Source organism: Phoca vitulina, unplaced genomic scaffold (genome assembly GCF_004348235.1).
Source record: "Phoca vitulina isolate PV1807 unplaced genomic scaffold, GSC_HSeal_1.0 scaffold13, whole genome shotgun sequence".
In the NCBI taxonomy this organism is placed as follows: Eukaryota; Metazoa; Chordata; class Mammalia; order Carnivora; family Phocidae; genus Phoca; species Phoca vitulina.
The window spans coordinates 35,100,777-35,116,136 of NW_022589716.1; the positions used below are offsets into that span (position 1 = coordinate 35,100,777).

The 15,360-nt window shown below is 42.9% G+C and overlaps 1 protein-coding gene across 3 annotated transcripts in view; it reads left to right on the plus strand.

Annotated features, from left to right (window-relative positions):
• The window catches only part of ITPR1 (inositol 1,4,5-trisphosphate receptor type 1), a 324,688-nt gene that overhangs the window by 157,451 nt on the left and 151,877 nt on the right, over positions 1-15,360 (plus strand). For all 3 annotated transcript variants that reach the window (XM_032411831.1, XM_032411829.1, XM_032411830.1), the window contains exons 18-27: positions 381-553; positions 2,180-2,299; positions 3,263-3,457; positions 5,665-5,916; positions 6,442-6,583; positions 7,313-7,466; positions 8,750-8,937; positions 11,909-12,047; positions 12,726-12,780; positions 15,133-15,298. In XM_032411831.1, the coding sequence (XP_032267722.1) occupies positions 381-553; positions 2,180-2,299; positions 3,263-3,457; positions 5,665-5,916; positions 6,442-6,583; positions 7,313-7,466; positions 8,750-8,937; positions 11,909-12,047; positions 12,726-12,780; positions 15,133-15,298 (1,584 nt within the window). The remainder of the gene's footprint in view (positions 1-380; positions 554-2,179; positions 2,300-3,262; positions 3,458-5,664; positions 5,917-6,441; positions 6,584-7,312; positions 7,467-8,749; positions 8,938-11,908; positions 12,048-12,725; positions 12,781-15,132; positions 15,299-15,360) is intronic.

Below are 15,360 nucleotides of genomic sequence, written 5' to 3' on the forward strand. Positions count from 1 at the left end.
TGTTTATTCAGCAGTACAGAGCAGTAACGCACAGTTAAATCTCTTGAATTAGCAATAAAATCAGAGCTGAAAAACCGCCTTTGACCTTTTAGAAAAATAAGTCACCACATTAATATTTATCCTGTGCACTTAATAAAATGCCCATCTGTACATGCAGGATAATTTGCTTAATTACATTTGTGTGGCGGGTTTAGTAGAATGAAGGATGTGGGGGAGTTTGCAGCTGCTGTCCTAGATTAGAGAGTTGTGGAAAGATGCTCCACTAGGATTTCCCTTATGAGCAATAATTTTCATCAGGGACTGTTGCTACTTCCCTTAGTTTTGGGTTAACCTTAATATCTTTTGTTGTTTCTGCTGACCTCTCTTTTCTTCCTTAAAAGGAGTACATAGCCAAGCAGTTTGGCTTCATGCAGAAGCAGATTGGCTATGATGTGTTGGCCGAAGACACGATCACCGCCCTACTTCACAATAACCGAAAACTCCTGGAAAAACACATCACCGCTGCTGAGATTGACACGTTTGTCAGTCTGGTGCGAAAGAACAGGGAGCCCAGGTGAGGTGGAAGTGGGCCTGATCGGCGGAAGCTGTCTGGGCACTGAAGATGCAGGCACTCAGCTAGTCATGGTGCTTTTGGCTAGGTTTCCTTTTTGAGGGCTGCCAGTGACAGATTTCTTTTAGGCCGGCCTTGAGAGGCTCTTGGATGAGTAGTGGAAAGAACATGGTATTGGAATAGACCCGTAGTGGAATCCTAGCTCTAATATTTACCAGCTAGGTGACCTTCGCTTTCCCCTTGAGCTTTAATTTCCTTCTATGCTAAATGGATGGTTATGAAAATTGAATGAGAATAAATGCATGGGAAGTGCCTGATACTTAGTAGATGCACAGTAAATGACAGTTTTGGCCACTCAGTCACTGTTTAGCAACCCCTGATTATCAGTTAGAACATCTCCCCCAAATATCATCAGTAAGAGTCTTTTGCAAACTTAGTTGTTACTTGAGTGTTTTTATTTTATGTTAGAATTCTGTTTTTTCTCATTTACATGGATCTCCCTGTCTTCTTACTGTCTTCCCTCTTCTCCTGATTAAGACCCACAACATCAGGGCACCTGAGTGGCGCAGTGGGTTAAGCATCTTCCTTCGGCTTTGGTCATGATCCCAGGGTCCTGGGATTGAGCCCCATGTCAGGCTTCCTGCTCAGCGGGGAGTCTGCTTCCCCTCTCCTTCTGCCCCTCCCCCTGCTTGTACTCTCTCTCTTGCTCTCTCTTTCTCTCAAGTAAATAAATAAAATCTTTAAAAAAGAAAGGGATCCACAACATTTTAGAAGTGGGAAATAGTTTATAATATAGTTATCGTGAATGATCACACTGGAGAGCTGATAGTGTTGTTGTAAAATGACTCCTCCCACCCACAGAGGTAAGTAAAGTTTGTGGAGCATTCTCACATACCTGGGAGTGAACTAAGTCAGCACTCGCCATGAATTATCTCATTTAATCCTCAGGACAGTTCTCTGAGGTTATACATTACCCTCTGCTGTAGATGAGAAGAGTGAAGCACAGCGAGGTCCAGAAGCCTCCCCAGGTCACACTGCTTATGGGAACATAATTAATGAGAATCAGAGCAGGGATTCCAGCTGGGGCACTCAGGCCTCAGGGCCTTTCCTCGCCTCTCTGCTTCCCCTCCATACGTGAGGGCTCCCTTACGTGAGCTTCTTCCTTATCTTGTTTTGTGCATTTTTTTTAAAGATTTTATTTATTTATTTCACAGCGAGAGAGGGAACACAAGCAGGGGGAGTGGGAGAGGGAGAAGCAGGCTTCCCGCAGAGCAGGGAGCCCGATGCGGGGCTCAATCCCAGGACCCTGGGATCATGACCTGAGCTGAAGGCAGACGCTTAATGACTGAGCCACCCAGGCACCCCTGTTTTGTGCATTTTTGCCTCATCACTTCCTCGTCTGCCCCAGCCACTGTCATCTTTCCTCGTTTGCTTCTTTCTTTCTTTCCTCTCTTACAGCGACTGGGTTCCTGGTGGTGCCGTGGACACTGGCACCAAAACCTAAACTGTCTCTGATTTCTTTGGTGCATGCTCTGTTGGATCTGTCCACTTGCAGAGAGTTGGGCTCCAAGAGCCAAACCTCTGCTCTGGTTACAGAAAATGTCTTGTTTGCTCTCTCTCTCTCGGCAGATTCTTAGATTATCTCTCCGACCTCTGTGTGTCCATGAACAAATCGATCCCAGTGACCCAGGAACTGATATGTAAAGCTGTGCTGAATCCAACCAATGCCGACATCCTGATTGAGACCAAGTGAGTGGGGGTCTTGGGATTTAAGATACAGGTGAGAAAGGGATTTAGGTAGAGAATGTGTGGCCCAGTGGATGCCTGCACTCCTGACTAATAGAACTTAACCCTTTGATTTCTTCAGACTTGGTCTGAAGTCGGATGGGCTGGCATGGGATCTGTCTGAGGCAAAGGTCCTTGATAGCGAAATGAAGTTTGCTCTGCACTTACTTTGCACACTGGTTGAAAACTGATATATATTCACCAGAGAGCATTTGCACACACTTAGTTTCATTTTAAGAGCTTAAAGTTCTTTAAGTATGATAATCAGTTTTAAAATTTGAAGGTGCTAATTCAATGGTGATATTAAGATGCTGTAGGGCAGAGCTTTTTAAGTTATCACTGTTCAAAAAGTGTTTAGTGGTACATAGAAACTTTGGTAATAGTAGTGATTCATTTTTAGCAAAGGAACCGTTTCCTGGTAAGTACAGTGCCAGTAATAGGGCCAATGTTGAAAAAACAAATCAAAACAAAACCCCAAACTCAATTAGACCCTGAGCTAGTGATTTTTTTTTGTTTGTTTCTCATGCATAACAATTTGGGGCTTGGACTAATGCAACTTGAGCATTTTGACATTTGGGCCTGAATAATTGTCATGGGGTACTGTCCTGTGCATTTAGCAGCATCCTGGGCCTCTACCCAGTAGGTGCCCATTATACCCCTCCCACTCCGTTGGGACAAACAGAAATGTGAAAATGTCCACCGATATTGCCAGATGTCTCCTTGAGAGGGGGCAGGGCAGACAAAGTCACCCTGCTTGAGAACCACTGGGATAAAGTATATGAAGAAGTTAATGTTTGGCTCTTTGTGATCCTGCCATTGAGGGAAGGAATGGTTTTCATTTTATCTTCATGCTGAAAGTGAAGCTAGATTCCAGCATGAGCAAGTATTTCAACATAATGAGTTTTCCCTCTTCCTCTTACTGTCCAGGTTGGTTCTTTCTCGTTTTGAATTTGAGGGTGTTTCTACTGGAGAGAATGCTCTGGAGGCAGGAGAAGATGAAGAAGAGGTGTGGCTCTTCTGGAGGGATAGCAGCAAGGAGATTCGCAGCAAGAGCGTCAGGGAACTGGCGCAGGATGCTAAAGAAGGACAAAAGGAAGACCGAGACGTTCTCAGCTACTACAGGTGACAGGGAGTCCCTCTGGGCTCGGTTTGGGGTGCCCTGAAAAGAATTGAGGGAGAATTTATTGCTTGTTTGTCCGATGGCTCCAAGGAACCACGAGTTGTCACCTGTCTAGCAAATGCTGTGTATTTTAGGAGTTGGGAGTGTAAGGTTTCATTGATACTTACGGGACTAAGTAAGTATCTAAAATTGATTTCCAGATGTGGCCAGGTCGACAGAAGAGGTGTGCTTGCATAGCCCCTAGTTACCGTTTCCCCTTACAGGAAGTTTATGCATGTTGTAGTAGTTAGGAGTCAGACTGTATGCTCAGACTGCTTGGGTTCAAATCCTGACCTTCTACATATGAGGTTTTTGACTTTGGTCAGATTACATACCTCTGCACGCCCCAGTTCTTTAATCTGCAAAATAGAGACAACAGTGCCAACCTCCTAGAACTTTTGCAGACAGAGCTAGGAAATGAGTGTGTGTATTCACACATATATGCATATTTATATACACGCACCCATGTTTCTATTTCTATATCTGTCTGTACAAATATATAATGAAATCGTGAGTCCATATCAGTACTTCCATTCCAACACCCATGGGGTTATTGCAGCCTTCACCTTTCCATGTGCGTAACTCCATCCTGCAACAGAGAAACCTGGCTGGCCTTTGCCCTGGTGTATACCTGTTTGCTCACTGTCCACCTCTGCTGGTTACCTCCTTCAGCCCCAAGGTCTCCCTGGTCCCAGTTTTAAAACCTGCTGGCCCTGCCACCTCAGGGAAGGCAATGGAGAAGAAAAGGGGAGGGGGGGAGAGCCGATAAAAACCTTGCAAAGATAAGAGAAGGGAAGATGGCGAAGTGCTCATGGCATTTTTTAATAAGTAAAACTTCGCGGTTACGGCGCCCTGTTACCTCCTGCGTTCCTTTGTCCTCCCTCCCATTTGTGCCTGTGGTGCGTACCCTTCTACGTCTTGGTGTGTTCGAATTTTACTACATTAGTGTGCATTCATAACAAATACGGAGTATTTTCCCTGATACTAGAAATGTATGTAAATGGTGCTGTACTGTTCCATTCTGAAGGCTGCCTGATTGATTCTGTGTTGCTTCTGTAATGTGTTCGTGGTAATGGAGGTTGATCGGCCTAATTTTGACAGCTGAGCAGTAATCCATTTTATGATGCCACGTTTTCATTGCTCTTTGATATTCCATTGTATGCCACAGTTTAGCTTTTCATGTCAGGGAACATCCTTATTCAAAAGTGTGCCTATGAATGAGAGTTTCCATTTCATATCAAGAGTGGAATTGTTGAATTGGCAAGGATACATATTTTTAAACTTTACTCAGCAATCCTAGATTGGATATTTTGGAGCACACTCCCACCAGTTGTAAATGAGAACTTTGTTTCTCCTGGTCTTTGCTAGTTCTGAATATTCTGATGCTTTTTAATCTTTGTTAATTTTATAAGCATGAAATAGAATCATGTTTTAATCTGCATTCACTGGTATCTGGTGAGATTGAGAATATTTTCAACTCATGGTTATTGATAACAAATAGGATTTTAGATTCAGAAGCCAATATTTGCCACTTTGGAAGCTAGTGGCTGGCTTATTTCACATGAGAAGTTGTTTAGTCTTTTAATGTTTGATATGTCTTCTCCTGAGGGTGAATGAGAAATCATGCTTCCCTGGTCCAGTATGGAGGGTGACAAAGATCACATGTAGTTGGTTGAGGAAGAAAGCATAAGACATTTGGATGAGTCCCCTACTTTGCACACCATGTTTTTCATGTAGAAGTCAAAGTGTAGGCTTATATGAGATAAGATCCTAAGAGTATTATAAAATTTCTGATTAGACTCAACATGGGAGATACCTTTAACATTTCCTACATGGTCTTTATACTGTATAAAAAAACAGCTGAAGAAATAGACAACCATTTTAGATGTAACATTTTCCCCCATTTATTTCATAAAATAAACAAGGGCAAAATGGAATCAAGTAGTCGCGTAATTACTCCCAACTCAACAGGGTGGACACGTATGACTAGTGGTGTAGCTTGAACTGTTCTTTTATTGGCCTGGTACAGAAGCCATTTAAGCGTGTCAGTCTAAGTTCAGGTGACCAAATGTCACTTCTATGAAAGTTGGGTCTATCTGGACTGTCCTGATGTGTTTCCATTCATCCTCAATGAATTCTGATTTCTTCCTATAACTTTACCTTTCTCCAGGTATCAGTTGAACCTTTTTGCTAGGATGTGTCTAGACCGCCAGTACCTGGCCATCAATGAAATATCAGGCCAGCTGGATGTCGATCTCATTCTCCGCTGCATGTCTGATGAGAACCTGCCCTATGACCTAAGGGCGTCCTTCTGCCGTCTCATGCTTCATATGCACGTGGACCGAGATCCCCAGGAACAAGTCACTCCCGTGAAATACGCCCGCCTGTGGTCTGAGATTCCCTCGGAGATCGCCATTGATGAGTGAGCCTGGCTCCTTCTCCCTGCCAAGACCTCATGTTGTTTTAAAACCTCATAATGTTTGGTGTCATGGTAGAAAAACCACTTATGGTCAGGTTAGGTCTAATTAAATCATAGAAGCAAGGTGAAGTCTTTTTTTTTTTTTCATTAAGCTTAAAATTAAAAAGTGTGTGGCAAATACTACTTTTTTTTGGAAGAATGCAAAAGATGGCATGATTATATTTTTTATATCTTGTCCCTTTTTTTAATTCAACAAATATGTGTCTCTACTTTGTGTCAGCCCTAAGTAAGGTATCGTGAACCAACCAGAACACTATCTCTACACTAGTGGGGAAAAGAGATACAAACAAGATAAATGATTCCATATCTTGGTGATAGGTGCTAAGGAGGAAAAAATAAAGTGAGGACAGAAGGTGGGATACGAGGTGTTGGGGAGGGATTCTTGGCTTTGCGGCCGGAGCAGCTGGGGAAGGCCGAAGTGCAAAGATCTTGGAATTTGATTTCCTTTTCTTTCTCCTTTTCTTTTAGCTATGATAGTAGTGGAACTTCCAAAGATGAAATTAAGGAGAGGTTTGCACAGACCATGGAATTTGTGGAGGAGTATTTAAGAGATGTGGTTTGTCAGAGGTTTCCTTTCTCTGATAAGGAGAAAAATAAGCTTACCTTTGAGGTAATTCATGATGAAATGATCTTTTATCTGCTTTTCATTGGTCGTTCTTCTATCGGGTAAATAGAAAATATTTTAGCATGTGGTGATTTCTATCATGAGACTCTAGTTTTGTAATAAAAAGGAATTCAGCTTAATTTTGTTCCAGAATAAAATAGAACTGTTACCAGTCACTTGGCTTAATGGTAGTTAAGCTCTTAGAAGTACCACCCAGGGTGAATTGTATCATGTAAAACGATAGAATATTAGGTATATTCTGTACATTATCTTAAAAATGGCAGGAAAGAAACAGACTGTGTTTGGGACTGTTACAGATTAATCATTTGAGGTACATAAATCCTTGTTACCTTTGAGTTAAAATGTTTCTCTTTGAGACCACCTTTCCTTGTGAGGAGTTCTATTTCTGAGAATTGCAATATCGTTACCTGTGTTCTCTTTGGCTATAAGGTGGCTGGCCCTGTAATACCTTTGGGAAGCTGCACAGACACATGATTAGGTCAGTTGTTGATTAGCTAGTTATTGAAATAGGTCAGTAGCTTTGCAGTTTTTTGTTTCTTATTTTTTTCTCCTATGAAACAAAATGAAATTTGATCAGAAATGGCCAGCAAAGTATATGCCTTCTCTTACCATAACGAGGGTCAGAATTAGTCATTTATCAGCTAGTCAACATAAAACTGAAGGGTATAGTTTATGAAATACCATCTCTCTCTCTCTTTTGTTTTAATATAACAGGTTGTAAATTTAGCTAGGAATCTCATATACTTCGGTTTCTACAACTTCTCTGACCTTCTTCGATTAACCAAAATCCTCCTGGCCATACTGGACTGCGTGCACGTGACAACCATCTTCCCCATTAGCAAGATGGCAAAAGGAGAAGAGAATAAAGGTAAGAATGTTGCAGCAAAGTAGAGGAGTGGAATTTGCTGGCACCCACATGCTTGGGACACGTCCTCCCAGGCTCTCCCCTTACTACTCTTGTCATGTGTTTCCCTCTGAGGTCCTGTCCTCTCTTTGTCCTTTTCTTCTGAACTTTTCATTATGGATATTTCCTTTTTTTAATTTTTAAATTCTATTTATTTATTTGAGATAATGAGAGCAGAGAGAGAGCACACAGAAGGGGGGGCGGGGGGGGGGCTGGTACGGCGCGGCAAGTAGCAAGCAGGAGAGAAGCAGACTCCCTGCTGAGCAAGGAACCCCATGCGGGGCTTGATCCCAGGATTATGACCTGAGCCGAAGGTAGATGCTTAACCGACTGAGCCACCCAGGCGCCCCCATTATGGACATTTTCAAACAAAAAGCAAAGCTGAAAGAATAGCACAGCAGACACCTATAGATCCACAACTTTGGGTCCTTGATTATTCACATTTTGCTCGATTTCCTTTAGATTTATATATGAGTCTATGTGTCTATTTTGCCAAACCATTTGAAAGTTATCTAACAAATTGAATGCTTATCTCTGAAGAACACATATCCTACCCTCATATTTGATGTGTTGTGAGGCATTTAATGATGATATTAGCATATGATGAAATAAAATCCAAACTTGTATTTCCAATCTGTGAATAGGAAAATTTGCCTTTGTATGTGTATTGTTTTCCTCTGTTTTAGGGTCAGAGTGGGCACGTACTAGGTACTCATGTTCTGGATAATTGTTGAACTTGTCTCTACAGCTAGAAGAGAAAGAGTACATCTCCTTACCTCCCTCTATCTGTCAGGTCTTGTGCTGTTATTTCACATATTTTTCACCATCTCATCCTCTGATTGAGCTCTTTTATTCTCATTTTAGAGATGGAGAAGCTGAGCTTCAGAGGTAATCCAGTGTACTCAAAATCAGTGTTAGTAGCAGCACTCAATTTGTGCCTTGTTAACTCCTGTACCCCTAATTTTGTGCAAAGCAACAAGCATGTGCTAGATGACCAGTAAAATTTGGCAGGTGAATTAATACACAAAAATGCCCCTTTGGGGATTTCAAAGCCCATGTATTTTCCGCTACTCCTGAATCCCCAAATTTTTGATGGGTATTAACCTTTTCTGGTTCCTAGGGTCCTGAGAATGTGTCGGAACAGGGACTTGTTAAATAATATGCTCAAGCCTGTGCCCCCTGCCAGGCACCTGAAAGCAGTCTCCCGAAATGTTGTCATGACTGAGGTCTGTCCTGGCCCTTCCTAGGGAGTAATGTAATGCGGTCCATCCACGGGGTTGGAGAGCTGATGACCCAGGTGGTGCTCCGGGGAGGAGGCTTTTTACCCATGACTCCCATGGCTGCCGCCCCTGAAGGCAACGTGAAGCAGGCAGAGCCAGAGAAGGAGGACATCATGGTCATGGACACCAAGTTGAAGATCATCGAAATACTCCAGGTAACCGTCAGTCAGAGGCGGAGAGGAGTGTGCTCACAGGGCTACCATCTGGTTTGTGTCCCTGCTTTTATAAAGCCCTAGACCTTCTGGGGAGAGAATGGAGATAAATTCTTAGCTCATTGTTAAGTGCTATTTATGAACCAGCTGTATTCATCCTTCTACTGTCATCTCATACCCCTCCCCGATGTGCCCTTGTCCCTCCAGCCATGACAGAATTTCCTGTAGTTACCTTAGCTTTTCATAATCCTTGCCCTCTATGTCTTCACCCAAGCTAATTCACTTAGTTAGGCTTCTACATAAAGCTGGATTCCTTGCTTATCGTTCATAACTAGTTTAAGGCTCCATTAACTTGGCAACACCTGCCTCCCTCCCTCCCTTCCTTTTTCATTCATTTATTCAACAAATATTTATTGAAACTGATTCTGTGCCAAGTACTTTTAAGCATCGGAGATCCAGCACTGAACAGCATAGATTAAATTCCCGATTCTAAAGAGCCTGCATTTTGGTAGGAGTCATAGGCATATTAAACAGGTATACTGTATCAGATAGTGGTAAGTGCTAAAGATGCTAAAATCTAAAGGAGGGTCAGGATGGTTTGGAGGCCACCGGGGGTGGGGATCAGGGATACTGTTTTTGATGGGGTTGTCAGACAGGGCTTCTCTAGTAAGGCGACGTGATCAGAGACCCAAATGAAGTGAGGAAGCTAGCATGTGGATATCTAGGAAAAGTCTCTGAGGCAGAGGGAACAGCAGTGAGAAGACCCTGAAGTTTTGGAATAGGTTGGGTTCGAGAGGGAACAGGAGAAGATGAATCAGGGAGTAAGTGCAAACAACTCTTTTGAGTGGATTTGCTATAAAATGCACAGAGAAATGGAGAGGTGCCTGAAGGGTGATTGTTGGTCACAGGAAGTTTTTGTTGTAGTATTTTTTTTAAGTTGGGAGTTTATAGCAAGTTTGTATGCGGAATGGAATAGTCAGCTAGAGAGGGACAAGTTGTTGACATAGGAGAGAGAAGATAATTGTAGGATTGAAGACCTTGCGTGGGCAAAAGGAGGTATGGGAACCAGTCTGCTGGAGAGAGGGATTGGTCTTAGGTATGAGAACCCTCCTGTGTTTTCCCCTTTCTGCTCGTGTAGGTCATTTTTATTCATCAACAAAATCATTTGCTCCTTAATGAAAAGAACACCGTTACCACTTTTCTCTTTTATCCCATGCTGCCTAATGCCAACCCCAGAACATGTAGTAGGTGATTATCAGTGTTTATAGATTTAAGAATTTGTATTTTGAATCTGAAATCACATTTTATCAATAGTTAGAAAGCATTAATGAGAGTCCTCAAATAGTTAAGGCCATAGAAAATGACGGCAGAAGAAATCTCATTGAATTTTTGCCTGACCAAAAGTTGAGAAGGACTTCTTAGGCTGTGGCCAAGTACATTAGTGTCATGACTGTGTATCAGCAGTGATGCAGCGTAAACCTTGATCACACCTTCAGGTCCTCTCGCTGTCCTTATCTTAGAACAATTGGTCTATGGAGTCATTGTTTCAGCAAATACTTACGAGCCCCCACCATATGCAAGGCACTTTGCTGGGCACTAGGAGGAATGCACAGATGATTTGGACAGAGACTATATCCACAAGAGACTTACAGTCTAATAGGAAAATAAGGAAATGAAACTCTGAGAAAAGTGTTCTCCTGGGAGTGGGTCATGTGATCCATTTAGTAAGCACCAGAGAAGGTTTTTACAGAGGAGGTAAGATTTCATCTGCACTTTTAAGCATGGACAGGATTTATAGTACAGAAACAAGGGGACATTCTCAAGTCCCCTTGAACTTGGAGCAGGTTGAATGAGGGCATGACATCACACGGGACCGTAGCACCTCCCCCTCTAAGTTCCCCTTAGAGACCTAGAGTGTGTGGAACGGAGGTTGTCAGAAATGAGGTTGGAAGGGAGGACCAGGCCAGGTTCTAGAGAGCTCTGAGTGCCTCAAGTGTTAGGACTTTATTCTCTAGTGAGCCTTTGAGGATTTTTATACAGGGGACTAATGTAAGAATAAACACCTTTGGGAGCTGGATCTGGTGATGGCAAGGCAGGAGATAAGGAGGATGTGAGCAGGGGTAAGTGATAGTCGGGAGAAATCCAGGAGAAGTGGTGGAAGTGGAACCACCAGTAGGACTTCGTCTCTGATTAGATTTGAGACTCTGGGAAGACCCCAAATGGGATGTCCAGTAGTCAGTAGGAAACAATGACCAAGAGCTCAGAAGGCAAGCCAAGGTAGTGTCTCAGTCTGGGAGAGGTGACTGTACTGGGACTGGGTAAGGTCACCAAGAGGGCAAGGCAGAGACGAGGAGAGAATGAAAGGGAGAATGTCACTAAGGTCCTCAAATAACGGGATTGTGGTTGATTTTTTTTTTTTTTTTTTTGGCTCTAGCAACAATCAGGGAAAAGGTAACCTTGCTTCAGAGCAGAGGGCAAAAGAATCTAGGAAGTGAATGAAGAGGGAACCCAAGTGTTGGTATATAAATCAAAGGAAACCATCTCAAATGAAAAATATGGACCAAGCTAATTTCTAGTAGGAAAAACATATTTTTCTCTGTTAATTCTTTTAAATTAAAGCAGCCAACTTCACCCTTCTCAAGGCCCAGAATTGGCATTTACTACTTGCTGAAGTAATATTTTATAGAGGATGGAGGAGGGAGTGAGTGATTTATTGTTCCAATTATTAAATTAATTGTCTGGATGTTGAAGTTTGCACTAGAAGCTAAGGTGCTGTGGACAGGCTTGATATACCCCATGGAAGTCTGTTGTTAAAGTAATTGTTGAATTCTAAGCCAAATATTTGGCTCACTTAGTGCTTAAGGTAATTGATGCAACAGATACCAGGCCCAGCCAGAGTGCAGTGGCTTGGCAAAGTGTTACAGGTGGTATGCTAATGTAACCAATCTGTTTCCATTTCCACTTGAATCTTTAGTTTATTTTGAATGTGAGGTTGGATTATAGGATCTCCTGCCTCCTGTGTATATTTAAGCGAGAGTTTGATGAAAGCAATTCCCAGACTTCAGAAACATCCTCCGGAAATAGCAGCCAAGAGGGGCCAAGTAATGTACCAGGTTAGTGATTCCGCAATGGGATTTCAGCCATAGAATGGGGTGTGGGTCTAATAAAAGCTGGGGATTCCAACAGTACATTCTACAGAAAGGGTAAAATATGAATACTTTGAGGATTATTGTAATTGAGAACGAAATCCTGGGAGTTATCCTTTTTGAACAAAAGAATAATTGAAAGAGTTGTGATCTCTTCTGGGTTAGGTCTTGTTTCCTGGCATCTTGGAGTGCCTTAGTCATAAGACAGGTAGTGTTGTGGTTACATGAAATGCCAAAAAAACAAACAAAACCCTCTAAGAAAATGTATTGTCCACCAGCAACTTTTACTCATGATGGAAGTTTTTCCCTGCCCAAGAAATAGTGATGAAGTGTACAGGGAAAAGTGGTGGTGATAGACATAATTCCACCTATCAAGGCCTGAGCTTCCTTGGCATGAGGTCATCACTCTGCTCTACTAAGGGGTTCGTGAGTCGGTAGAAAACTGGCAGAAATGTGGAACAGTGCACACCAGAGCCACTGGACAGTGTGATCTGGGTTGACCTGGCTCCACAGTTTTACAAGATAAGATTCTAGAAGACTTGAAGTTAATGTAGGGGCGGGGCAAGGCTGTTTTTGGGAAAGTTCACCAATAGCCCGTTTTTTTAGACCTTTCTACATCTGAAGCTATGTTCTCTAACTTTTCAGGTACTCTTGACTTTGAACACATTGAAGAGCAAGCAGAAGGCATCTTTGGAGGAAGGAAAGTATATTTTCAGTGTTTGGTTTTGTAGGTGGTTCTGAGATTGGGAAGCCTCCTTTTGTGTAGCTCTAAAAGGCTTTCCCTTCATTTTTCTAGGAAACAATTAGTCTTTGGGTTTAGGTTATTTTATGGCTCTCTTTGTAACCCTTAGTGCTTAGGTCAGAATGATATTAGTTGGCAGTGTGTGTGTGTGTGTTTATGTATTTCCTGCCTGGGATAGAAGGAATGTAAGTAGGTTTCCCCAAATACACATATTAAAAGATTTTTTTTTAATGGTGCAAAATAGGGTTGGAAGAAAGAGGGGATTGAAAACAAAGTGAGGTTAGCAAGATCATGTGTTTCTGCTGCTGGTGGACTGACATTTTTGTCCCTGAGCTCTTTTGAGACCATGCAACAATAGAAACACACGTTGTCCCTAACATTAGACAAATGTATGATCCCCTTTTTAAAAGATTAGATTACTCAATGTTGACTTAAAACATTATTATGAGACTCAAATACCTACAAGACTCGAATAGCCACAAGCTCATATAAATACCCTATGCACATAGTCCTTTTTTAAAAGATTTTATTTATTTGAGAGAGAGAGCATGAGCCAGGGGGAGGGGCAGAGGGAGAGGGAGAAGCAGACTCCCACTGAGCAGGGAGCCTGACGCAGAGCTCAATGCCAGGACCCTGGGATCTGACCTGAGCCGAAGGCAGACGCTTAACCAACTGAGCCACCCAGGCGTCCCCCGCATAGTTCTTTTCATACGCATACTTGGTTCAGTTATTTATTGCTGTGTAACAAACTACTCCAGATACTTAGTGGATTAAAAAATAATCCTTTTATTGCCTCTCAGAATTAAGTGGGTTGACTGGGGCTAAGATGGATGGCTCATCTGCTGATCACTGTTCAGTCTCTTGGGGCTGGTGATTGGGCCTGGTACATCCAAGGTTTTATACTCACATTTCTGGCTCCTTGGTAGGAATATCTGCAAGGCTGGGACCTCTCTTTCTCCCTCCCTCTCTCTCTCTCTACATGTAACTATCTTAGGCTTCTTTTTAGCATGGTGACTGGCTCTAAGTGCAAAGATCCTGACAGGATAGGCCAACAATGTACAACACTAACTGAGCCTCTTCTTGTATCGTGTTGCTAATATCCTGTTGATCAAAGCAAATCACATGGCTGAGCCCAGTGTCAGTGTGGGAGGGGCCTACATAAGGATGTCTATACCAGGAAAGTCTCTTTTGTTGCGGGGGCCACCAGTGTTAGCAGTCTAACAGTAAAACCTGTGAAATTTGAATTAGCAGTATTATTTACTATGATGAAAGATGTTTTTCTGAAACACAAAGTATGTTGAGTTCAACATGATGACACTCCCATGTGCTCTTGTGGTATCTCAACTTTCCCATCATTTTCTAGTATTGAACAGCAGTGACACTGTCTTCACATCTTTTTGGAGCACATAGCATGAATGGAGTATTTTCCTGTGAAATCCTCTCTGCCTTTCTTGCTAACCTGCAAACATGAAGGTCTCGCCATTTGGCATTCATTTGATTGTAAACACAATATAGCCACTGACACAACAATGGGGTGGCAGTGCTCAGTTATGCAGTGATCTGCTCTCTGATCAAGGACATGCTTATTAATTTTTTAATTATATAAATGACACACAGTTATAATAGATACTGCGATGACCCCTGACAGCTTGCTAATGAACCTCAGTTTGAAGCACACTGCGTGGTCATGGTTTGTGTCAACACGCCTCAAAGTGGGGTCTGCAGACTGCTTGCTACCGGTCTGTGACATGAGAAGTACAGAGCATGGGAGTAATCACTGGGCCACTTTTATGGCACCTTGACACTGCCACATCCACGTGCGTGGTCAGGGGACCTGGTATAGACTAAGTCATCAGTTAGCTGTAAAGTGGAAGTATACGCAACAGGTCCTTTACCACAGGTACTTTGCTAGGCCCTGAATTACAGCACCTTACATAAAAAAATAAACTCCTAATTGAGGAGAAACACAACTGTGTGCAGTTCTCCACCCATAGATGAGACCCAGCAGAAGAACACTCAAATCGAGGAGTCAGTCAGGAATCTGGATAAAAAAAGCCAGGTCCTGTCACTGTGGGAAGATAGGGACTTTGGTTTAAAATTGGACAGTGGTGAGATCTTCATTGTGCCCTCACCTTACAATGGAGTTGAAGTTAAAACAAGATTGTGTTGTTACAGGAGCTTATTAATACTCAAGTCCCCCAAGGTTGACTATGGGGTTAGAACTGACTGGTGGGTGTGTCTGGGTCCAAGTGCATGCGAGAAGGGCGTCTGTGGCTCATCTGGCTTTTCCCCTACCATGCACTCCTTTAGTGAGGAGAACACCCCCCTGGACTTGGACGACCACGGCGGCAGAACCTTCCTCCGAGTCTTGCTGCATTTGACGATGCACGACTACCCGCCCCTGGTGTCGGGGGCCCTGCAGCTCCTCTTCCGGCACTTCAGTCAGAGGCAGGAGGTCCTGCAGGCCTTCAAACAGGTAGCTGGGGTTGCCATTCGTGTGTGTGTGTGTGTGTGTGTGTGTGTGTGTGTGTGTGTGTG